Source organism: Culex pipiens, chromosome 1, assembly GCF_016801865.2.
Source record: "Culex pipiens pallens isolate TS chromosome 1, TS_CPP_V2, whole genome shotgun sequence".
Classification (NCBI taxonomy): domain Eukaryota; kingdom Metazoa; phylum Arthropoda; class Insecta; order Diptera; family Culicidae; genus Culex; species Culex pipiens.
Window position 1 is genome coordinate 58,483,537 of NC_068937.1, and position 25,024 is coordinate 58,508,560.

The 25,024-nt window shown below is 39.6% G+C and overlaps 1 protein-coding gene across 5 annotated transcripts in view; it reads right to left on the bottom strand.

The window, feature by feature from the left end:
• Window positions 1-7,808: 7,808 nt before the first annotated feature.
• LOC120430294 (irregular chiasm C-roughest protein-like) overlaps window positions 7,809-25,024 on the bottom strand; it is a 26,771-nt gene continuing 9,555 nt past the window's right edge. For 3 of the 5 annotated variants that reach the window (XM_052706428.1, XM_052706425.1, XM_052706424.1), the window contains exons 3-11: window positions 24,203-24,837; window positions 20,966-21,131; window positions 20,719-20,870; window positions 18,860-19,237; window positions 18,127-18,799; window positions 17,054-17,193; window positions 16,308-16,555; window positions 15,910-16,232; window positions 7,809-13,582 (exon numbers count right to left, since the gene is read on the bottom strand). In XM_052706428.1, coding sequence (XP_052562388.1) covers window positions 13,077-13,582; window positions 15,910-16,232; window positions 16,308-16,555; window positions 17,054-17,193; window positions 18,127-18,799; window positions 18,860-19,237; window positions 20,719-20,870; window positions 20,966-21,131; window positions 24,203-24,556 — 2,940 coding nt within the window. In that variant the 5' untranslated portion in view covers window positions 24,557-24,837 and the 3' untranslated portion in view covers window positions 7,809-13,076. The remainder of the gene's footprint in view (window positions 13,583-15,909; window positions 16,233-16,307; window positions 16,556-17,053; window positions 17,194-18,126; window positions 18,800-18,859; window positions 19,238-20,718; window positions 20,871-20,965; window positions 21,132-24,202; window positions 24,838-25,024) is intronic. The other 2 variants (XM_052706433.1, XM_052706429.1) reach the window with 2 other exon arrangements.

Below are 25,024 nucleotides of genomic sequence, written 5' to 3' on the forward strand. Positions count from 1 at the left end.
ACGCAAAACCTTCCTCGACGACGAATAACAAGTTGTGTTTTTACATATAAGATTAAGTAAAGTTGGCTAGACTAGTTAGTTTTTCTTAAATAAAGAGTCGTGTTTAAATAAAAGTCGTTTTAAACTAAACCGTGCGTGCGTGTGATTTTCGGCGATAGGCCATAGAACCGCCTGAGAAATCCGGTTACCCGAAGTCGGCGACCTACCCAGTGGTCCGACTAGCCGCTGAAGACGTGCCAAGGAGCGAACGTCGGAGCACTCAATCCCAACCCAGATCCGGCCATCAATCCCAAGGACCGCCTGCCACAGGAGTGGCCGCGCGGAAGTCCCGAAGACCGAAGCATCCCACATTCCAACCAACCAGGTACCTTCAACCAAAACCGGTTCCAACACTTTTGTTGAACTGCAGGCTTCTTTGGAGGGCGCCGGTATTGACTAATAAAGTAGGGATTCGACACAGGTTAAAATTTGCAATGGCTTAATCGCAAAAAAAAAACGCAGCAAATATACCAACTAAGAAAAAATCACTCAAAATGCTTATGAAACAGCTCAGCGTACTGACCGATTGGATAAAGAACAAAACGGTCGAAAACATTTTACTTTACGCTTTTTCTATTTTTGTACTTATTGAAACATATTCTACCTATAGATTGAAAGATTACCAATCCAAAACACGGCTAAAACTCCAATAGGATAAATGGCACATGCGAATGTTTATGAACCTTTGATAGACATTTCCCTTAAGATTTCCATTTGTTAACGGGTATATCGTATATGTATACGTGTTAAAGTCGACTCATCAGCATTATAATGATGCTTTGATTTCCCGGTAATGCCGCCCCGACTCAAACGATGTGGTTTATACTCCACAATCACGTTCCACGAGACGGTTCTCGTCGGGAACTGGAGTAAGGACTGACCCAAAAGAGAATACAAGAGATGCCATTAGGGTGAAATGTAAACTCCTGGGAAGGGCAAAAAATTAAATTAGGCCCAGTATCATTTCTCGCCCTGCTCCTCGATGTCAAACCACTCGCGTGAAGGAATTTTCGCTGGCTGGCAAGTCGGGTTTGATTTTTTTTCCGGGTAGTCACACGTCGTCGGCCAACCTTCCAAGAACCTCTCACTCACACACTCACTCCACGGAAGATTCAAAACTGAAGTGACGAGGGATTTACAAGGATTCGTGATTTATGGAGAAATGCTTCGCAAACCAATAATTCATATTTTTTGCTGTCACCGTACTTTGCACATACAGCGGAGCAAAACCCATGTCTATGGCCGTACCCGGGTTGGAAATTCGACAGTTTTTTACGTGCGTACCTTGGTTTCAAAATGGTCGTCGGTTATTCGATGGGGCATGTTGAACAAGATCAACAATGGAGCGCAGCACGTTTTTGCTTTTCGCACAAATTTCAAGCTTGTTTGCGTGAAGTAAATTTTATACGTTTTTTTACTAAAATATCCACCTCTTTAGTGAAACATTGGGTTTTCCATTTTGGAATTAACGGTTTGCTGAACTAGCAAAACCAGACCTAATCTACACTATCAAAAAAGACGACATTGTAAACTACACTGCATCCGTCTAACAAGCGACTAAAAATCAAACATAGTGTCTAAGTCGTTCGTGGAGCGTCTTAAGTTAGTGAGATTTCTGAATTTTTTTTTAGATTTCATCAGGGTGATTAAGCGATGTTCATTCAAGATTTATAAAAATAACCTTTTCATAACTTGTGGATCTTGGTACAATATATTCTAGTCATTTTTATCCTTTCACACTTTCAACATTCCTTAAATAGCCCTCACAATACCAGACAAAGAATCAATACACCACGTGAACACTCGAAACGGAATTCCGGAAAAATTTTACCAAACAAAGTAAAAAAAAAGTTTTCACATCAAACATTGCTCTTGGCGGGCTGGATGGTATGTTGTTGCACGACACAATGACTGGTGTGCTCTCAAAAGCATAGATTTCCAAAAATATCGCCAGATAAACACACAGAGTACCTCCCACCAGGTCAAACAACAACAGCATCGGCGCCAGTCCAAACGAACAAACAGCTCAAACACGAAGGCCACCACCCACTGCGAGCCTTCCGGAAATTGTAAAAGAGCTTTTTGGCTTTGCACACCCCTCTACCCCCACCCACTACCAGAGGAAACACAGTCAGTCTTGGAATGGAGGAAGAGACATGACTTAGGGTGGTGGCCAAGCCAGTCGATCCGCGCCAACCCTCTTTCGATTAGTCGACAACAAGTTGGTGAGCTTTTTGTGCGTGCAAGAGTTGAGTAATTTATTACCTTTTACGGCCAGATCCTGTCGAATGGCGATTGTCTTTTGGGACTTGCCGTTTTGGGTTTGGGTATATTGGCAGAGCCAGGTCCTCGGTGGCTTGTTCAACAGAATTTCTTTGACTAGACACCACTACTGCCTGCCGGTGGCAGTTTTTGGGGTGGGCAAGATGGATACACATGTATCAACAATTATTGCCTACGTGTCCAATAAATGTAGTATTTGAAATTTAATTTATGATGCCATTTGATAGCTTTGACCTTTTTGGGAGTTCTAGATGAAGGAAGTTTATTACAGCTAGTAGCAGATCGATCAGCTTACTCTGGTGAACTTTTTATATTCTTTGATTACCAAGAGAGTTATCAGGATTACTGAACAAGTTTCTAAAATATCCTCAAATCGAATGAAACCAGAAATTAACTACCATAATTGCATTATGATTTAAATTCTTACCTTTGCGCCTGGTCATGAGAAACACTGAATAACATACTTAAAAAAATATACTGCCTAAAATAGCATAACTATCCCACCTGGATTTCATGCAAATGAGAAAAACGACTTGATCTTAATTTGAGGTTTTTAAGCTCATCGTCTAGTTATCTCGCCGAACTTCCGTGGCCGTGAGGTTACGGGTTTCGCCTTGTAAGCGGAAGATGATGGGTTCGATTCCTGTCTGGCTCGGCAAAGTCAGATCCCTTAAAAGAGTATATCTGCTCACTGGGAATACTGACCGGTAGGGGATGGGCTTCGGCTAGTGGTGTGCTGGATTTCTAATACAGAGGTCGTGAGTTCGATTCTCGTACCGGGGTGATGAAGTTTTTAAAAAAAAAAGCTACGGTGTCTATACTGGTTAAAAGTCAAAATAAAAATCTGAATTATTCGTTCTACAGCATTGCCTTGGCGTTCTCAATTGCGAGATTTCTACTCGAAACTAAGTGTCAGAACACCCAAAGGAAAAATATATCTCAAAATCTGCAACACTGGATTTGCTGCTGAAAATGTCACATTTTGTAACATTTTTTGCAGCAAGCCCGTGATCATTTTTGCTCGCGTGTAAAAATTTCAGCGATCTGCAGTTCTCACCAACACATATAATGCTGGCCCGTCCCCGAGTAACACTCCAAAGAGAAGCATATGTTGGTGATCTTTCACTCACTTTTCATCAAGCGTCCATGGCGCGGTGGTAGCGTGTCGGATCAATAACCAAGAAGTTGGTGGTTCAATCCTCGTTCTGCTAAGTGTTTTTTTTGTGAAATACAACCAAAAAGCCGTCGGTAATGTCGATAATTGTCGGTAACGGGCAAAAATGTCATACTCCTATATCGCAAAAAATGCATGAGGACAGATTTCATGCAGATTCTGATATACTTTCATGCCGCCATGCATCACAATCATGCGACTGTCAGTTGGGTGAAGGCTTGATTGATGAGGCAATTGCAAACCTCTTTTTACACCCTAGCTTCCATCCACCCCGAGATTCGAACTGACGACCTTTGGATTGTGAGTCCAACTGCCTATCAACGACTCCACCGAGGTAGGACCCAGGGAGACGACTCCTATACCTGGACCTGAGCTAACGACCTAAACTCTAGGTTAGACCGGGGCCATTATTTACTTCCCGTCCAACGGAAGGCGTGATCAGACAAATCTCGTCTCAAAATTTGCCACCGGGACCTTCTGGGCTCGAACCCAGGCCGATTGGGTGAGAGGCAACCACGCTTACCACTACACCACGGGTCCCACTGGTTATGATGGTAAATTACTAGAATTTAGGAATCTGGTACTTTTTTTTCATTTCAGTGTAGAACAAACAATGAGTTCCTACTTGTTTGTCAGAAATTATAGATTGAATGCAATCATTTGGTTGGAAGATCTCAAAAGTGTCCTATTCGTTGATGGGCAGCGTAGCAAACTTTTCAAAAGTATTGGCATATAATTTTCTTTTATCTTTTTCATGTTCGATTTCTAACCTTCAGGGTTGTTAAAATATCAAAATATCAGCTCTCAGCAACTACAATTATCCCGCCTGAATAATCATGCCTCAAATACAACTGCTCTTTTCTCCTCATTGAAACTCTCTGCGCCGAACATAGCCGAACACGTTTTCGTGTTTACCCACTCGCGATTGACATTTTCCTTTTCTCTCTCATTCCCGCTTCCACGATCATCCTACCGCAACAGCGTTTAACCACAAAAGCCGCCACAAAACCAATTTTGCAAACGCAGTTTAACGGGACGTTATGCGTGGTCGGTTCCTAATCGCCATCTCGCGTTCTCTCTTTGTAGTTTTCGGAGAGATTGAGAGACTCAGCGGTGAGAGCGCATAGTCGAGGAAAAGGGAAGGAGTGATAGCGAGAGAATGACATCGCTGGGAATCACGAGACACAAGAAGAGATCTCACAAGCTATAGTGACGGCCGCTATACTCTCGGATATTTTTGGTGCAGAGATAATCTATTGATAGCTTTTCTATCACTCTTTTGCAACACTGCTAACCTTATTTTAACGAAATCATAGAAAATCTATTTTTATTTCAGAATCAACTTGTTGAGTAGCTCTGGGAATATATTGTAAAAAGGTTCCGATCAAACGGTATTGTTTTGAAACCACTCATTATTATGACTTATATTATTTTATGTGCCATTTAATTTTAAACTTCATCTAACGGATAAAAAAAGGTATTTTTTCATCACTTGAATAGAGTAATAATACAAATCACAAATAAGACACCTTTCAGCAATTCATAAATAAATCTTTGTCAATGCTAATTTAAACGACAAACTAAATTACTACGAATGAAGCCAACCGGAACTCAGAGCTAAATTTTACACATGAAAATTATGGAGCAACTAGAAAAGCACCTCTCCTAGCTACGACGAACGAGCTGGCAGGGCAAAGTTCAGCACTTGAGTAAACGTGAAACTTTTTAATACCTTCAACAAAGCGCTCAGTTGTACGCTGGAGTTGGCTCCCAAGTCAATAGTATCCCGTTAGGTGGGGTTACTTTGGAATGGAACTTTTTCGGTTTTGTGCTGCAATGAACATGAAGAAATGAAAATTTAGTTCAACCAATTTAAAATGGCACGATCATTGTAACTCTAGTTTACAGTCCTCCTAGCGAGTCTGTACTCGTTCGATGGTTCCTCGATGGTTTGCAGTTACCCCAAAACTACAGAAACCATTCAACAGCATCCAGCCAACCAACCATCCAACGCGGAGCAGAAGAAAAATCTCATAAATTATTGAACTCAGTGAATGGAAGTGGCTTGGAAAGCGACAACTAGAGATAAAATATGCATGGCTCGTCTCATACAGACAGCAACGAACGGCTTTACTGCCACTCTGGATTCGATGGTCCTTGCAAAACGCCTCGCAGTTTTCAAACAAACCCTCCATGTGACTTTTCGTATGTGTGCAAATGTACTTTTGCGTCTGTCAGATATAAATTTGCCAAATTTCACATTTCCTCTCTCTTCTGTGTTTTGCACTATTGTTTCCAGCTCGATGGATGCGGGTTTGGACTGCTACCTGCGATTGGCAGACTACAAAAAAAATGATGGAAAATGTTACAAAATGTGACAGTTTCGTGGAAGCCAAAGTTAGGATTCGGATTTGGATGCAAATTTGCAAAGCATCATGCGTCTCCATCAACATTTACTGGGAAATTATTTTTCAAGCATGCTTCCTAAAATAATTTCGTTAATGAGCTTTTTTGTCTCGAGATCTTCAAATAAGCAATTCTCTACAAAAACGGCAGTTCTCCGATCGGGTTCGAAATGATTAGACCCGTATTTTTTGTTATGCCATTAGGGTGACCTGTTAGGATGGGCTGAAAAATGACAATTTTCGTCGATTTTCGCAAAATCCTCATTTATCAAAAAATCATAACTCCGCGCCATTTCAAAGGCAAATGAATGGTAATTGATTGGGCTTTTAGAGAAAAATATTTTCGAGTTTCAAAAATATATCCTTATATTTGAAACCAATGTTTGGGTTTCAAAAGCATTGGAAAGAAGAACTCTTAAGTTTTTAGAAAATTTTAGGGTTTGAAGTTTGACTTGTTTTATGTGACTTCGACAATGTTTTAAAAAAATGTTATTTTTAAGGGGTCAACTTTGGCTGATTTTTTTACTATCATTTCCTTTATTTTAGGTAAAAAGAAGTACCGTAAACTGGGATGACTTTGATAGCCCGGGGTGACTTTGATAGGTTTTTCAAATGCCCGTCAAATTAATATCTAAACATTTTTGAGAATTTTGAGTATGTAAGCATTAAGGGATAGCTTATTATCAAACATATATGCGAAAATGTGACTTTTACATTGGATGTATCAAAATAAGTGGACAAATCAAATTTCTATCAATGTCACCCCGGGCTATCAAAGTCACCCCAGTTTACGGTATACAGTATTTTTCGCAGTGCCCAAGACTATTCCTCTGCCCATTTTTTGTAATTGAAATAATAATGGTGCTATTCTATAGCAGAAAATGTGAAAACGAAAAAATAGATAGGCAAAAAGTAATGATAGGAGGTGGTAGAATAGGCCAAATACTACCGAAAACAAAACAAACATAAATTAAACAAGATAAATGCAAATTAAAATACTTAAAAATAAAACAAGAGAAGTACAGTTTTTCGAATAAAAAGTTGCTCAAAATGACTGAACACGGGGAAAATACAAATTTTCGAAAAAATATTTCGTGCGTTCAGAAGATTCTGAGATATGATTTTTTGAAAATAAAAACTGGGGTTTTCGACGCCGCGCGCAGGAACGGGAAAATGACGAAAACGGGAAAAAACCTTTCTCACCAAAACTGCGATAATTTTAAAATTAAACGATGACCTATACTTTTATGAGTACCAAAATTTTCGTAATTGAAAGACGTACGAAATGTAAAGCTAAAAAAACAACTCAATTTTGTTTCAAAAACCAAAAATGGCACTCGATTCAGAAGTCAATTCCACGTTGAAAAATTTGAAAAATTCTAATTTATGTTGATTAGCTGAGCAGAATCACACAGCCATTTCAACAAATTCTGCTCTGTTGCAACATCACGCAACATATTCGCTTTTCTTTCAAATTTTCTCGGGCCTGTAAGGGCGTAGCCTAGGTGCACAGTGTAGTAATTAGCGTTTATTGAGATTTTTTTTATTGTACCGGGCAGCAATCAATCTGTCTAAGAATATTGAATTGACCATTGTTTCGCTCCCTACAGTGTTGTAAAGACCCGTATTGCTATGCTATACTATTAATTACCAGTCGTTTAAACTTGTGCTCATCACAGAAAAACAGACGTAAATCTATTTTTAATTCCATAAATCAGCAAATTAACGGTCAATATGGTTGATTTGAAACACACAACGGCCATTTTGTTCAAAAATAGATAACTCTTGCGAGAAGTGATCAATGGACTTTCAATAAAAATATTAAATGATTTACGTCTGTTTTGCTGTGATGAAACCAAATCAACTCATTGGTTTCAAGGAAATGTGATATTAAATTAAAAAAAAAATTATCCCATGCTAAATAAATTTTATCACCACAATCGCCCTACTATTAAGATCTTAAGATGTATGTACAACAACACACAGCATCTTCAAACTGGCCTGCGGCTAAATAAACAGATCAAACATTCCTATCTAATCCTACTTACTGAGTTGGCTAAAACACATCCATCCCACCACGCGATCGTCGTGGATGGCATTTCTTCGAAGCGGAATTCCTTGCTCACATTTCTTAAAAGTAGTAGTCTAATTTAATTACGTTGTATGTACCAGAAGCGGGGTTTCTTTTGCTCACTTTCAACTGTGATTTTGTTTTGCAGTTATTCTAACAGTTTTTCGCTATCTGCGCGGGGGTGGCCGTGGAAAATAAGAAACAAGTTTGCTTCCGAGATAAAGAGACTTGAAAATGAAGAAAAAGTACTTACAAGTTCAACTATTTCCTCCTATTCTACGATATTCTTAAGCTTTACAACTTTAAAGTTACCTTCTATTTAAATTTATTTATCAGTCAAAGTTTTTTTTCCACTTTTACGCATCTGCTCTGGCTTATCCCTCGTTTTGTCTTTGCAGAAAAAATGCATCTGCATTTTCCTCTTCAGTGGAAAACCACTGCAGAAGCAGCAGCCTCGAATATAGATGGGCTTCATTTTTTATTAGAACAAGGATTTTTTTCCTTTACTGTTTTTCTTCTCTCAGACGGGTTCCTTCTCTATCAGATGACAACTTTGTTGGTGCAGCCGACACTCATTTTACCCCAATTTCCCTGCGTTAAGCGTGGCATGGTTTGTTGTGTGCATTTTCCTTGTTTTTTATTCGTCGAAAGAAGGAAAACTTTTGGATGAAAGTTGAAATTGCATTCGTTTCTTTTTCGCAACGCTTCTTTGTAGGACAGTTTTCAAACAGGATCGACATTTCTTTTTGGATGGGGAAAAATGCAAAACTGAATAAACAGAAAGAATTGAAAATTTGTTTTACATTTTGTTACGTTATCATTTTCTGTAAAATGTTTACTTCAAACCTTTCCAAGAAGAAGAAGAGGAAGATTATTCTTCTCATAAATATTGCCCCAAGAGCCAAATGGTTTAATCAGAGAAATACAAGAAAATGCAATTAATTGAAAAACAAAATCCCACAATCAATATTTTTTATTTGCTCAAATTCGGTTTTGGAAATAAGATGGAAAAAATCAAAATATTACCAAGACTTTTTTAAAATAATTTTGCCTTTAGAAGCTACACTGCCAACAAGATTTAGTTACCCAATTTAAATTAAATCTAGAAAACAATTTAATTAATGCTGCTGCTTCACACTCTTCCCAGAATTCGGTGGGCGGCCGAACGTGCCTAGCCGAAATGCAATTAATTTCCTCTGAAACAAGGGCTTTTTTGTTTTTTATTTTCGCCAAGCTACTAAAAATGAAAGCGTTGAAAAGGCAAAAAAACACATCCACATTTTTAACTCAACAATGACGTATTCGCTACGGAAGGAAACAAACACACGCACGGTCATTTATTCAATTGCACACAAATATGAACACAAAATAACAACTTGTGAAAAGGCATGAAAAACACTCTCATGATGCTCGACAACAAGTGGGCTCTTGCACGTGGATGCAAGCAACACACCACTAGTAAAAAGGCAATTGGTTTGGAAGTAATCGACCATTGTGTGTGTATGTGCTCATGGAAGCCTTTGCAAAAAAAAACAGGCTATAATTATATGAATGTCGGAAAAATTGAGATTATTTTTGCATACCTTTATCGTTTCTGGGGGTGCTAAAAACAGCATTCATTCAGTTTTTTCGGTTTACTTAAAAAAATGGGTTATTCTCGTTATGCTTATCATGCTTTATTATTTTTTGTTCAACAAATCACAAACGTTGACTTTACTAATCCTTTCGTATTTTGTCATACTAATAAGTTTGAACCAATTAGCCCCATTTAATCTTACTTGAGCATACCACGTCTCAAAAAGGAAGTTTAGTTTTTTCTTTCAACCATAACCACAACAATAACTTTACAACCAGTTGATAAAAGTGTATACAGCAAGTTGAAAAAGAAGACATTTTTCCAACGAGGTTCACCAAGTTGGATGATTACGACGAGTGCTGGAAAAATCTAGTTTTGCTCGGGAGACCCTTTAAATTCAACTTTCTGCTGATATTTTATTTTTTAATTGGAGTTCCGTAGCTAATTTTGCAGTAGAAATATACTTAAAAATGTTTATTTTCATTCTTGTTGCACAGAAAAAAAAATGATGGTAATATTCATCAGGAAATGGTGACTTTTCTTTTCTTCTTATTCCCTCTCTCCCATATGTCTTCCAAAAATAGGGGGGGGGGGCACCCCCCTGGATACAGGCCTGGTTTTAGGTAAAATTCCGTATGTTAAAGATTTGTTCCTATTTTCATCAAATTTGCGAACCTTTTGAATGACTTCGCTCATCTCCGGCTATTTATTACGCAACTTAATTTGAAAACGCGCTGTTGAGAAATTCTCATTGAACACCAAAATGCTCAAATGTCAACATTGGGTGCTATTTTTTTTCCTTCTCTTGCCAAATCCATTGTAAGAATATCCAATTGCATCAAAACGAACTATAGTACAAATCATAGTTGAAAGGAACTCCAAAACTCTATACGGTTTTAAGAAATACGAAATTGTGAATAGATTATTTACCAATGAAATTAAATGAATTGAATTGAAGAAATTACATGATGTTCCCATATTAAAATATTTTTCCAAACAAATTTACAACTACAACACATCAAACCTAGGTAAAATATCCCGAGAGTTTTGAAACTATTGAAATCAAAACCAAAAAATGTCGTTTTGTAACAGGGTCAAATTTCATAATTTTTTACGTAAGAGGGTATGGAGCAATTCCAGCTCAAAGCAGGAATTTTTCTGGAACTTTTGTACCCGACCCACTCCGATTTCAATGAAACTTTTAAGACATGTTATCCTAGGTCTATATAAGCCATTTTTGTGTATATGGAGCCAATTGTACTCGAAAATGACATTTGAGAAGGGCGTAAGTTATTTAGATATTTTTGTATTCTGTTATTTAAAAATGACTGTATCTCGAAGGCGTTGCAAAACAGCTTTTTTGGTGGTTTTTGGCATTTTCTATATGACAGATTTGATTTTTCAGTCTCGAAAATATTATTACCGGAAAGCTCGTCCAATTTCCCATAAGTTTGCCTTTGACAGCTTTTCTTCTCAAATCAGAAAAAATCCTGATTTTAGATGGAATTGCTCTATGGGTGTTTGAGCAGTCGCAAAAAATATATAGGGTAGAGGACCCAGTTTTCACCCTGCTCCAGTTTTCGCCAACCTACTGGATTTAATCTGTATTTAGCTAACTTATACTATTTTTTGGTTGAATTTATTATGCAGGTTTGCATATTCATTCATTTCTAGCTCTAATTGAAACATTCCTAGTGAATTTCTATTGTTTATTAAGTTTTTATAAGCATAAAAAAAAGCCTTTTTGCAGCCGCCATATTTTTGTCAATTCCGACTACAGTGGGTAATAATGTTAATGAGGGAAAACAACTCATTTCGTCCGAAAATAATGTATCTGAATAATTTATTGCTTCACTGCATGTCTGAATTTCATGAAAATATAGTGATTTAACTGTTTCAAAAGTTTACCAAAGGTTATTTTTATAAAATAAAGTGGGCGATTATTGGGGTCATGATAAAACATGAGATCCAATTTTCGTCCAGGGCGAAATCTAGTATTGTGTTTTCAGATTTTAGCTAGAACCAGTTTTCGTTTACCATAAAAACTTATCTAATCGCAGCGAAATGTGCTTGAAAATATTTTTGGATCATTCCAGATTATTTTTTAAAGGTTAATTATTTATTTTATTTTATTTCATTCATTAGGGTGTTTTGGTAAAAACATCAGTTCAAAAATTAACCTAAACTCAGATATGGGACACATAGTTCAAACGTGGTAAGAGTTTACTGGTACATTGTAGAACAAATTGAGCAAAGGAGGGAAAAGTAGTTACACAACATCTTTTAAAACAGCACATGTGCTTAATATTTTTATTTAAGAGGTACTCGAAGTTTTCTATTGAGTCAATTCGGGAGCGAATGACCCATAGGGTTCAAGTTACCCTAATAAAATCAACATGGAACTAATTGTAACTGTGTGCCCTTATCTTGGGTGAATAGGGACACATGAGTTCTATCAGGAATTTTGATTAAGTCATATTTCTTATGAGTGCGAACATGTTTTGGTTTTAGTTAGAACCTCAAAATTAGTGGGATATCTGTTAAAAAAAAACAACTAGGGTTTTTTGAATTTCAATTTAAAAATATTACGAAAAAATTGTGCACATCAATAAAATTGAGCTTCGGGAACATATTGTGAATCAATAGGAGACCATATTTACTTAGTTTTGAGCTATAATTTTATTTGATTTCTTGGTTTTTGTCGTGGGCGAAAACTGGTTCCAAGGGTGGGCGAAAATTGGATTTAGGGGGGCGAAAATAGGCACTTCAGAGCACTTTATTAAAACGCAAAATTCCAACAAAAATGAACTTGTAAATGATAAAAACCATGTGGACACTTAAAAGCAAATAGTATGTCAAAGTTTTACAACAAATAGAACCCTATTGAATCTTGAAAGTTTAAGTTTTTCAGTGCAATTTAAATTTTCTAAACAAATTAGAAAAGGTGAAACTACATTTTGAAGCGATTTAAAAAACCTTTTAAACAGAGAATTAGATTTTATTAAGTTTTACGAAAATGGGAGCAATTTGAAGATTTTAAATGATTTTTGGAACTCGAATTACAATGTTGATGTTAAAGATAAGGCCCAGCTTTTCAGATATACATACTACCTTTTCTTGACTAAGCAATCGAATCCAAAGGATAGCGATCCTCAGTTGAGAACCGTCCGACCTGGGATTGAACTCCCGATCTACCGCTAACGAGGCAGATGCATTACCACTGGGCTTCATAGTTTGATCAAATAAGCTATTTGTTGCAATCCAATAAACTATTCCGTGCATAAACACATTCGCCAACCATTCATGATGTAACACGTGCAGTAAATTAACCACATTTGCACTTCAAACGAACAAAGAGGGATGCGTGGGCAAACCTCAATCGAATCGGCTAATTGGCTAGATGTGATTGCTAGAACCACCCGCTGCGCATATATTTGATTTTGCACACAAACTAGAAAATGCATCACAACAGAACCTTCTCACTGCCAGCCATCACTCACGTGGAGGGAACCCCGCCGGCTCATTAATTTACACGTGCGTGGCCAGTGCTCCCTGCTGTTTGATAGACCCACTGGTGGGCAGAATAAACTGACCCGCCGATGGACTGCCCGGTTGCTGCTGCTGCTGCTGGGAACCACCGTTGTTGCTACCTATGCTACCGGAAGTTGGTCCTGCGGAGGGGAGCTGCTGTTGTTGTTGCTGGGAGTGCTGTGAACTGTGGGACAACGACAGTGAACCCGACTGGATCGAGCTGGGGCTGGTGGAACCGGCTGCGGTCGTCGTGCCCGGGCTAGACCCGGAACCGATGGTCGTTGAACCGGTGCCCGCTGAAGGTCCAAACGCAGCGGCCAGCGAGGACCGAGTGGCGGCAATGTACGGTGGAGGTGCTGGGGTGGCCGCCGGGTTAGCAGTGGCCGGAGGTGGAAGGCTCGAGGACGCCGTGGTCAGACCCCGCAGGAATGTCGAGCTACCGTAGGTGGTGCCGCCACCGTAACGGTGGTCGATGGTTAGGTGGCCCTGGAGCAGGGGTTGTTCTGGAAAGAGAGGAGAAGATTCGGGAGGGTGTTTTGAATTATGTTTTTTTTTGCTATTTCATTGAATTTAAAATCTCTTTGGAATTCGATTCGATTGATCTTCTGAAAAGTTGTATTTTAAAGACGCAGGTTTTTGTAGATTTGGTTCGGTTTGTTCTAAAAAGCAAATCGAGGTGTCCCGATTTGGATGAAACCTTCAGCGTTTGTTTGATTTATACATGAAATGAAATCAAGCCAAGTACGAGCCCTTAACGAGAATTGAAACTCATTTTTGTGTTGCATTTGAATGGTTTTTTGATACACTGTAAAATGTGCCATAAAGATCCGGTATTGGGTTTAAATAGCAACAAAACCAAACTATTTTTAATTTTATTGGGATTTTTATTCATACTCAAAAATCGCCAAAAATCAGTAAGTTAATAAAAATGATTTTTTTCAGAAGCATGCCCACGGTATGTTACGTAAACTCTCATTTGAGAGAAAGATAAAAACTCTTTAATCACTTGAAACTGAAACTGAACTTTGGAGCAGAATGGGCCACTCTTTTCCTCCGTTATAAAAACAATCATAATTTATTAAATTTGAATTAAATAGATTATTTAACTATTGGTAGCTTTACAAATCACGTTCAATGCAACCTTTTTTTTTTAGTTGGTTCGATGATTATTTGTAAAAAATTTGTCCTATTTCAATATATTTTCACTGTTTTCATTTTTTTGTTTTGTTTTAGTGACTATTTTTCAAGTGTTCAAACTTCGTGGAAACTATATTGGAAAAGTCCCTTAAGTCATTTCTTTTTACCCTTCAACGTTGGATTAGACGAAATGGCTAGTTTTCTAAGGTGGCCCATTCTGCCCCTCACCCTGGAAAAGTAATCGAAAAAACATATTTTTTTTTTAAAGTGTATCAAAAATTGTTTTAAGATATTTTTGTCATCAATCAAGCATGCAACATTGACGGGAACATCCCAAAGCATAGGCCAACACCACTGAATTAATGTATGTTTTTCTATGGCATTTGGCGCATTTTACTTAGGCGGGCCATTCTGCCCCCCTGTTCTTACTTACAAAAAATTGGTCACAAAAAATCAGAAAACAATTGACAAAGCAAAGGTTGGATGATAGATCCGGCTTAAACAAAGTGCATTATTATCACTTAAGTGATCATAACTTCAGACAGGGTTACCAGATCTTCAATATCATCTCGTTTGAAAGGTCTTTCGATATCCTAACTTTTAAAAATATTTGCAACAGCCTCATTATTAATTGCTGAGAACCAAAAGAGCAATTTTGAAATGCTTATTAGTAAGTAAGGTAGTTATTACTATGGATGGGACAAGAAAACAAATTCGTTCTATGAAATAGTTTAAAGTCTTAACAGTACATATTCTTTAAATTTTTTTAAGAATATTTTTGGTGAATTTAAATTTTATCAAAAGTCTAAATAAAAACAGGAAAAAGCTGATTTGCAAATTGAGGTCACTTTGGTTTTAGTCTCTCACACTGATGGTTAAAAAATAGTGTTAGTCAAAATAAGAGCTTCCAAACTTTCAAAAGTGCAAGCTAAATTTTTGCAGAGCACATTCTTAACCAGTTCCAATCGTCTGCCTCTGTTTTTCAGTGGCAGCCTACCAGCAGCAGCAGCAGTGTGCCCCGTACCGTAAAAGGTTCTCCGCCCGAGTGGGCATTTCGGAACGAAGAAAGTTTCGCCATCCGGAGTTGCACGACCTCTTCCCGGAAGTGGTACAGGAACTGCACCGAAAAAAAAAACTTTTGTCCGTTTCTATCCTATCACTTGCAGTCAACTGGACCCATACACACACCCGTACACAAACTATAGTAATACTTTGGACAAAATCCTGGATGAAGGCTTCCCCCAGTGCAATGCGATAATGTTTAAATAAACAGAAATCTATTAAAACTGCCTCGGTCAGGAAAGTTTGTTTCTGTTTTTTGTTTATTTTTATTTTTTTGTCCAAGACTTTTCTATGCATCGGAGAGTTAATCCTGGCTGTCGTGTGCAGAATGCAAACAGTCTTAAAACGATTGATGTTGCTGCGTGGAAATGATTGTTGTAGTTTTTTACTGCTTATTGATTTAAAAAAAAGTTTCAAAACTCATCAAAATGTTCGAACTGAAATAAAATTACGTGAAATTCAATTTGCTCTTTGCAAAACTTCCATGAACTTTAAAACAAAGTTTCCATGGGGAAAATATCAGATTTATGAATAAATTACATTTCTGCAAACAATGGTTTTGCATAAGGACGTGTTGATGAAACACAACCTTCCACTGCGATTAGTTTGCATTATTCAGCTTAGCACTTACTGGGGATTCCATTCGGTAGCGAGCTTAAACTGCCCTGGATGCTGGGCAGCCCATTGTCTTGCCGAAGTTCTGAGGCCTTTCGATGGTGGCGGCCCAAGGTCATGGCGCTAATGTGGTTTTGATGATGGCCGCCAATCCCAGCCGAGGAGTTGTTGATGTTGCTGCTGCTGGTGCTCGTCCTGAACTGCTGCATCAGATGGGCGGTCGCCGGTGGGCTGTAATCGCGGGAGTAATCCACGTATGGCACGTAACCGTTGCTATTTTTGGTGTTGTTGACGGCCGCTGGCAGCTGGCAGAAGCTGTCGGTGAAATCTCCCGAATACCTGTGGGTGTTTGGGAGGAAGGATGGATGGGTGGATTGAAGATGAGTGGAATTCGATAGAAATTTGACGTCGTACCGATAATCGTTGGAAATTTTCATCGCACTCCCCGTGGTCCCCGGAAGTCCCGGAGTACCGTCCAGCTTGGTGGAGATGTGGTGGTTGGCAATTGTTGCCGTGCCGAGGGTCACGTTGACTTGAGTGGTCATCCCGTCCGGTCCAAGGCTGGTTTCCATAAATTCATTATCGCGATCTATTTTCAGGTCACTGACGTTCGACGTTCGCCGACGGTCCAGTTCTTTGCAATCCTTGTCGGAAATGTGCTGCTGCAAGGATATTTTGGCAACAAAAAAGAAGAACAAGACATGGTAAAACAGTATTAACGATAGTTCCACAAAAAAAACCTATAAAGAAGTGGAAGAAATTAAATTTCATTTAAGAAAAAATCTCAGGAAAACCGTTAAAAAAATGCTTAATTTGAGAAATTTTAAAAAAATATGCAGACATCCCTCGTATATTTAAAATTTATAATCCTAATATATGTACAGGTCTAAAATCTGCTAATGAAATTTATGCACCGTTCTCAAAATAAATCAGTTTATAATAACTAATTCACATACAACCTGTAATAACAGATTATGTAGAAACAAAAAGTTTAAATGTTGGAAAATTTTAAAGCTTAAAAACCACATGACTGTGGGCCGATTGAAAACAAAATATTTTTCTCGAGAACTCCACAGAGAAAACCAGCGAGGCTAAAATAAAATTCTGATGCTTCAGTACAGCCCTACCCTTGCTCCGGGAGCCCTGACCCTGCTTCTTACCTTTGGTATCACGTCGGCCGGCGGAAGCTTCTTCTTGTTGGTACGGCCCCAGAAGCACATGGCCACCACGATGACGATGATTAAAAGTGTCAGTCCGCCGAGGGAGCCGAAAATGACGACGGGTAATAAAATATTTTCTGCTTTTTGCCCCGGAAAGTCGTCCCAGCCGAAGAGTTGGCAGCATCCAATGAAAGAAGGGGAGGGTGAAGAAAATGGGGTAGGTGAGGAGAAACAAGAATTGGAAATTGGATTTTCATATGTGTATGCAAATCAGTTTTCCTAGCATTTTGAATGCAATGGGCCAGCTGGTATCGATTTTAGTCAGGAAAAGCTAAGGTTACCGTGTAATGTTCGTGTTTGTGGAATTGTGAGGTAGCAGGTTATAGATTTGAATAAATTACAGTCTCTGGTGAGTGTGAGAACACACTTTGCATATTCATTGCACAGACCACCCAGGGTTCATTATTAGTGTGTGAGTATAAGAGATAGTCTATTCATTGCTTCCAAAACATTGGCATTTTAATTGAATTCTCGCAATGAAATCGCAATCGGGCATTTTTAAAAGAGTTGAAGTTTATATTTGTGTTGCAGTCGTTACAATTTGTGTGAGGTGACGTCAAAGTCGAGTTGCCTAATAACGTGAGATTTACTCGTGATGTGATAGAGAACCTATATGGAGAAGAAAAATTGTAATTTCAGGAGTCCAAACAAAATGTCACATCAGGGATCCAATCAAGCAACAAGACTATGCGTGAACTAGATAGCAATTGCTTTGAAATGGTTTTGATAAAAAAATACATTTATTGACATCACAACGATTTTTTTCATAATCTGATAGTATTTGTTCTGTTTGCATTTGTATAGTTCAAGTAAAAAATAAAACCTAAAACATTTCGAACCTTACTCTTGAATGACTTTGAGTATTCTCAAATTCTCCCGTAACATTTCATTTAACTTTACAGAAATCTAATAAAAACATAAAAAATAATTATATGTTTCAACAAGTTTTTTTCCAGCAAAATCCAAATCAGCCAGCCCACAGCCCGAGATATCCCAGCTCAGCAATCGCATACCTTTTGAGACGAAATCAATTTCCACCGAATCGACACCGTACTCGTTGACGACGGTGCAATTGTAGCTGCCAAAGTGCTCCCGCCGGCTATCGTGGATGATTAGCGTCGACTTGACACATTCCGTGCCCTGGCTCTGGCTCCGGCTCTCGACGATGCTGAACAGCTCGGAATGCTCCGGACTGCTGGTATTAATTTCCCTTCCGTTGTGCACCCAGATGATGTGCTTTGCCACTGGAACGGAGAATGCCTCACACTCGAGCTGACCGGTGTCGCCAACCGTACCAAACTGCTGCCGCGGTGAACCGATGCTGGGCGGTCCCTTGAGAAAGACGCTGGCCTTGGCTTCGACTTCGGGAAATCCTAGGACCGAACCCTGGCAAAAGTACCGTCCCGTGGTCGCGTGGGTTACCGTCAGTGTCAGATTCGCCAAAGTGGACATGACACGACCCGATTCCTCGTGGACCCAAACAATGTCCGGCGTGGGATTGCCATCAATGTCGCACGACAGACTCACCACCGCGTCCAGGTCGGCTTCCACGGAAGCTGGGAGCGTTCGAAAGGTCGGCCCATAGCTGATGTCTAGCGTTTCGCTTTCTTCACTCTTACCGACGGCATTCCGAGCTTCACATTTCACAATCACGTCATGATACTTTTTAGAAATGTTCAGAATAACCTGCAATTGGAATTCAAATTGATTTGTCCACAATTTCATCAAACCACACAAAATCCTTACCAATTCCGTCGAATAATCCCCCAGGACCATTTCCTTGCCGACGTACCACCGAAAGGTGACATCCGGTGGGTTCGCGTCGGCATGACAGTGCAACCGAACGTCGCTTCCCTCCAGGATCTTCCCGCCGGAGGTCTCCCCACCGAGCACCTCGATGTCGACCTTGGGCGCGTACTTGACCTCCAGTTTCAGCTTCACCGACCGGTACGTCCTGTCGGCGGTGTTCTGAGCCTGGCAGGTGAACGTCGTGTTGTGGTGCTCTTTCTTGGGAATCAACTTGAGGATCGATTTGGCAGTAAACCGGCGGGCGTCCGGAAGTGCCTCCTTCATGTACTCGATACCGTCCGTGAGCACGTTGCCCAACCCGTCGATCCAGGTTATCTGGGAGTAGAAGTGGAATATTTTGGTAACAATCAGATCACAAAAGATTACAAAAAAAAACTTGTTGGGTGATCTTTAAGCTAACTTTAATTTAACTGTCTTAATACACTGGAAGTGAATTGCTCAATAGAGTTATCTAAGCCCTATCTCAAGCACAATAGCACACCATTTGTAACGTTGTTCGATGCCAAATTTAACCTCATTTAGGAGAGGCAGGAGACGAATGCCTTCAGCAGAGGCAAGACACAAGCGAATGACACTAGAAATAATTTCAATTAACGGACATGACCACGAACCGCGTGGTTTTTAGATTTTGCTGATAAAGGCAAACTTGGGGGAAATTGGACTAGCTAAAATAAAGTATTGCATATAGAATTGGACACAGGACAATGGTTAATCTGGAGACATATTTTTTAAATTGACTGGACCACTTTTCGAAAATGAATGATTTTTGCATTTTTCCAGGAGAGGCATATCCTGTTGTTTTGTGAGGTTTTTTTTGCAAGATGTTAGGCTAATTCCACAAAAAATGAGCGAATATAAATTGTGAGCTCACCTTGAACTTTTAAACCTTAAAATTACAGTGTATTTTTTCAGAAAGCTCGTCAAAAAAGCCTACAAGTTTGTCTTTGACCACTTTTTGATACGAGACAATGACTTCGAGATATTTAACTTTCTGGGTATGAAAACATTTAAATAACTTAAGCCCTTTTTAAATGTAATTCTCGAGTGCAACTGGCTCCATAAACATGGCCTATCTAACGTTTCATTGAAATCAGAAAGGGTCGAATAATAAGTTCCTGCAAATGTTTGTTTTGGCTAGAATTGCTTTTTAGCTTTTTGGGACCTTACAAACCGTGAATTGTTGTGTTTTTGTCACTTTTTCGTTCTTTTCAAATCACTGCCAGAAATAGTTACTTTCATCTATGTTGTTAAATAAAATAATTGTTAAACTAGGTTTTAACAACTTAGCCAACTTACTGAGCATTGTGTGCACTTTTATACTACATATCTAGTTTCAATTGCTGTATTGTTACATAAAATAAATGATGTCAATCTATAATAGTCAGTGTCACTCACGAAAAAAATATCTTAATAAATTATAATGGTAACTTAAAAACTGTGAAATGCTCTTTATACAAAGGTCTAAAAGATAACAAAATGTTGACCTGTTTCCATCAGAATTGATTTGTTGAATGTTATCTCAATATAGAACTGATTTATTTGAATGATGACTGAGTTATTTAATTTGTTGCTGATAATGAAAAAAAAAAACATTCCGTTCGTGGAATCAAATGCACAGATAGAGATAGGTCAGAGTCTTCACTCACTTTGAATCTACTGACACGTATGATAAAGTGATTTACTTTGGAATTTCCATCAAATGAATCCCAATTAGTTTAAATTAAAATTCCTTCCTCCGATTCATCATCGAGTCAATCGGACAACGGATTATCCCTTGCCAAACTCAACTCACTCACCTCGGCAGCGGGTCGTCCTCCGCCGGACACGCACTCCAGCTCAATCTCCCGGTCCTCGGTCGTGACCATGAAGTCCCCCTGGACGATCTTCGGTGGCTCTGGTGGCACCAGCACCATCAGCGAGGCAAACCGTGACCGAATGCCCGGGGTACCTGTGCCATCGGGATCAGACGAGAGGGTATTCAAATGGTTAGTGGAAGGAATGTTAATTTAATTCGTCTGCGCTGGAGTTTTTTGCTGGCTCTACCTTTTCTCCCTGGGCCAACCTGGCACTGATACTTGGCGTCGTCGTCCAGCATCACGGGGAAAATGTCCAGGGAAAAATCGCCTTCCTCGTCGCTGCCCACCATCGAGTACCGCTCGAATCCGCTCAGATTTCGGTGCGTTCCCAGCCCAAAGTCATCCTTCGTCCACTGAAACAAAAAAAAAGTAAAATGGTGAGCCATTACCATACATGTCGGGGAAATGGTAACAGTTGTGATCATTTGACATAATCGCCATTTAATAAATATAACAATTCATTTGCAGGAAAAAAGAGAAACATTCCAGAGAAATGTAGAAATTATAACAGGATTAATTTAGGCTAATGTTTCTTCGAATTCCGGAAGGATTTACGTTACAATAGCATGACCTTAACGGCATGCGTCCCAGAACTATACGACAACGATGACAATGACGAAAATGACGTCGTTCAACGTTGGCATTGGCCAGAGTGAGAAACTCTGAAACCAAGGAGCTCTCGCCGAGAAATTTGATTGATCGTCCCTCTTTATTACACATTTACATCTTCATTACCGTCATAATCGAGCCAGGGCCAGATCCCTGGCCCAGCTTACATCGTCATGGATGGTCGTCGTCATCTTCGGAGACGATGTGTGGCGGAGGCTGTTGAGAAGCTAACAGATGCGATTAATAATCCATTCATGTGTACGGTTCCGGAAAGGAAAATGTCCTAAGAGCTCAATCCTTTATCGCACTCTCGGGAGCAGACGCTTTCTTCGGCTGCGGGATTGTTGGTCGGTCACACAACAACGCAACAACATTTGCAGGACCCTCTTCTTCTTTGGGGAAGGAGGTGGTAGACGGGACATAACTCATCAATTATTCATAGACGTATAGATCATGAATATATGATGTTGTGAGAAACATACTCAATCTCATATACACTCAGTTGCAAAAAGCTGATCAAAACCTGAAAATAGCACAAATTCCATAACACTGGTGACTACACCCTAAATTACTACTACCGAATTCAGTAGTAGAAAAATCTTTAATCCATCTGTCAAAATGAACAAAATTCACCATAAATCTGTAGAAACATGAACAATTAACAACTGTGCAATAGGGTGACAAGAAAATTAAACATTTTGGAAAATCTTAAGATACCCCCTGGCTCAATTCTAAGTAACTTACCAATTTTGAGCCAAATCGCTTAAGGTTAAGGGGTCACTTTTTATCGTTTATATGGGGAAAAAACATCGCTTCAGAATTTTGGCAGCAGGTGGCCCAGGTCTCGCCCAATTTTGTTCAAGTGTGAGATTCTTGTAGGAAATTCAATTCCCTACAACTTTGTCGAAGGGTGCAAGAAGATCCGAGTTGATCCTGATGAGTTATTAGCAATGCGATGAAAAGAAATCGGCTTATATACTTGAAAGTATATAAGGGGTATATAGGAAATATATAACAAAATACTTTTTACTAAAAAAATGATCAAAAATCAGGACCAACTCAGATTGTGGGGTGCAATTCGTCAAAGTTGTAGGAAATTAAATTTCCTACAGGAATCTCACACTTGGACAATTTTGGGCGAGACCCATGCCACCTGTGTGTGTGTGTGTGCAACCAACCAAACGGGACCACGCGGCCACTTCTTACAAATTGAGTTGTTTCCATGTATTTTTAGATCTACATTCTATACATGCAAATAACTCGCATAGGCATTTGGAAGGTGTTAGCTCTGCCGAGCTTCGGTGACCCATTTCTACGCTGGCTAGCCGAGCGCGAGGTACTTCAGCTTTATCGACAAGCCCCGCCCTGAAGAACGTTTGCACCAATCCGATTCAAACGTTATTTAGAACTTCCAAACCCTTAACAAATGGACAAGGACCCAGCGCGTATATAGTTGATAGTAACAGTATTCCTAATTCCAGTCACAGCTCACCAAGTCGCGATGGCCTAGTGCAGCGATTCTCAACCTTCTTCTAGGCTGGTACCCCCTACCATGTAAATCAAGTAGGCCCGGTACCCCCGTTGAGAATCGCTGGCCTAGTGGTTAGCATTTTTGCTTACCAATTCGAAGGACGGGGGATCGAACCCCGAATCGAGCGACTTTGATTTTTCGTTCATGTTCAGAGTTTCAAGATTAATATTTCCTTAACTTTCTCGTTGGGAGCAGATGGGAATCGAACCCAGGACCATTCGCTTACAAAGCGAACGCCGTAACCAGTCAGCCACGGCCGCTCCATATGGGCGAGAACCGTGCCACCTAGCAGAAAAATACTGAAACAATGTTTTTCTGCACACATTTTAGAGCTTTTTCCCATATAAACTTCAACGATGAAAAGCGATCCCTAAACCTTAACCGATTTGGCTCAAATTGGCCCTGATGTCGATTTTAAGTCACCCTACTGTCTAACCGTCCAGCTCTAATCGGGACTACAGTTTAAATATGACAGCCTTTCTTAAAGGCATTAAAAATTGATGACCTAACTCATTGTTTTATTTCAGATCTAACATGTCGAACAATAGTGCCAAAACATGGTTAAAACAGCAGTCCCAATTGCGCAATGTATTGACCAAAATAGAAACCAAAAACATAATTATTAATATTTTTTTAGTAAAAGTGTTTAGGCCTTAAACTTCATAAAATTAAAAATAACATTCAACTGGAAACGATTCAATTAAAAGCAAGTTTAGCCAAAACTCAAAATGGTAGTCCTCTATTTCAAGGTACCAAGTGTAGTTTGGAGACAAAGCCCTGCCGGTTCTGGCCTACGCCACAAGAAATGCAGATTGGCTCTTGGCATGAAGTTCAAAGACAGTTCGGTTCAGAGTTGGAGCAAAAGAAGCGGCGGAGAACTTTGACAGACTGTTTGCGACTAATTGAACCCGTAAATGCTTTTTCTTATTTTGTCAGAGAACAGGAATTCTGGCAGATTTTCTGTGGGCTGAGCGGGTTGATTGTGATAAATTGATATTTATTTGGATTCCTTAAGGTTGACCACGGGCTTAGGGGTTTGTGGAGGGAACGTTGTGGTGGGGTTATATTAGATGACGGCTCGTGCAAGAAAGACGAATCAATCAATTCATTTGGATGAGCCGGCAAAAGGATGGAAGCCGGTGACAATGAAGATGATTTGTGCAAATGTAGATAGTCTGTATTGTAATGAAATTAAATTATGATGGAATTCACTCGAAATATGTGCAAATTGGGTGACATGTTCAACTTGTTAGTAGCACTTTTGAAATTAGAATATAAACTCACCTGCAGTTGGCCCGATTTGTTCATCACCCGGCAGGGCAGTGAAACTCGCGAACCGACGACGGCCGTCTGATCCTGGGGCTCCATGGCGAACCGTTGTGGCACTTTTTCACCCCCTCCACCGGACAATTGGTCCGCGCCACTTTTTGCAGCATCTACCGCTATCCGCACCAGCAGGAAGAGATAAAAACACTGAAACGGAACGGCACAACAGTTGGACAGCATCAGTTGGAGCGACATCCACTTCCGGCGCCGTCGTCTCCGATGGCTCCAACTCTGGTGACTGCCGCAAAACTTTTCCCCCGGCCCAAACGGCTGACAACTCTCCAGGAAGCTGATTGAGGTGTTCGATTCCATTGATTGGCCGCCTGCCGCTGCCTATCGGATCACTTTCCGGTTAATCATTTAACGTGGCCAAAAAGGGTTAGCTCGGACAAAGTTCGGCAAAGTGATGACGACGACGGCCAATGCCGGCCGTTTCACGTTACTAATTGGACCGGGTTAGATGGCAAATGTTTTCGATGCGACGGATGGCAATTTTCCGGTAAAATTGCGAGTGTGTGATTGTGATGTTACGATTTTGGGGCACTTTTCAACACACATTTGCAGTCATGATGTAGTTTTGATATATTGGAGTTCTGTAAATAAAAAATAGGAAGATAAACTGATTAGAAACAAAGAACGGTTATTTATTTGAATCTTGGTTTAAACAAATATGCTAAATGAGCTAAATGTACCCAAAACGAGTAATTTGATTTATTGCCAGTAACTTTTATTAGTTTACACAGATCCAACAGGTAACATTAATTTATTCTTCTGATGGTT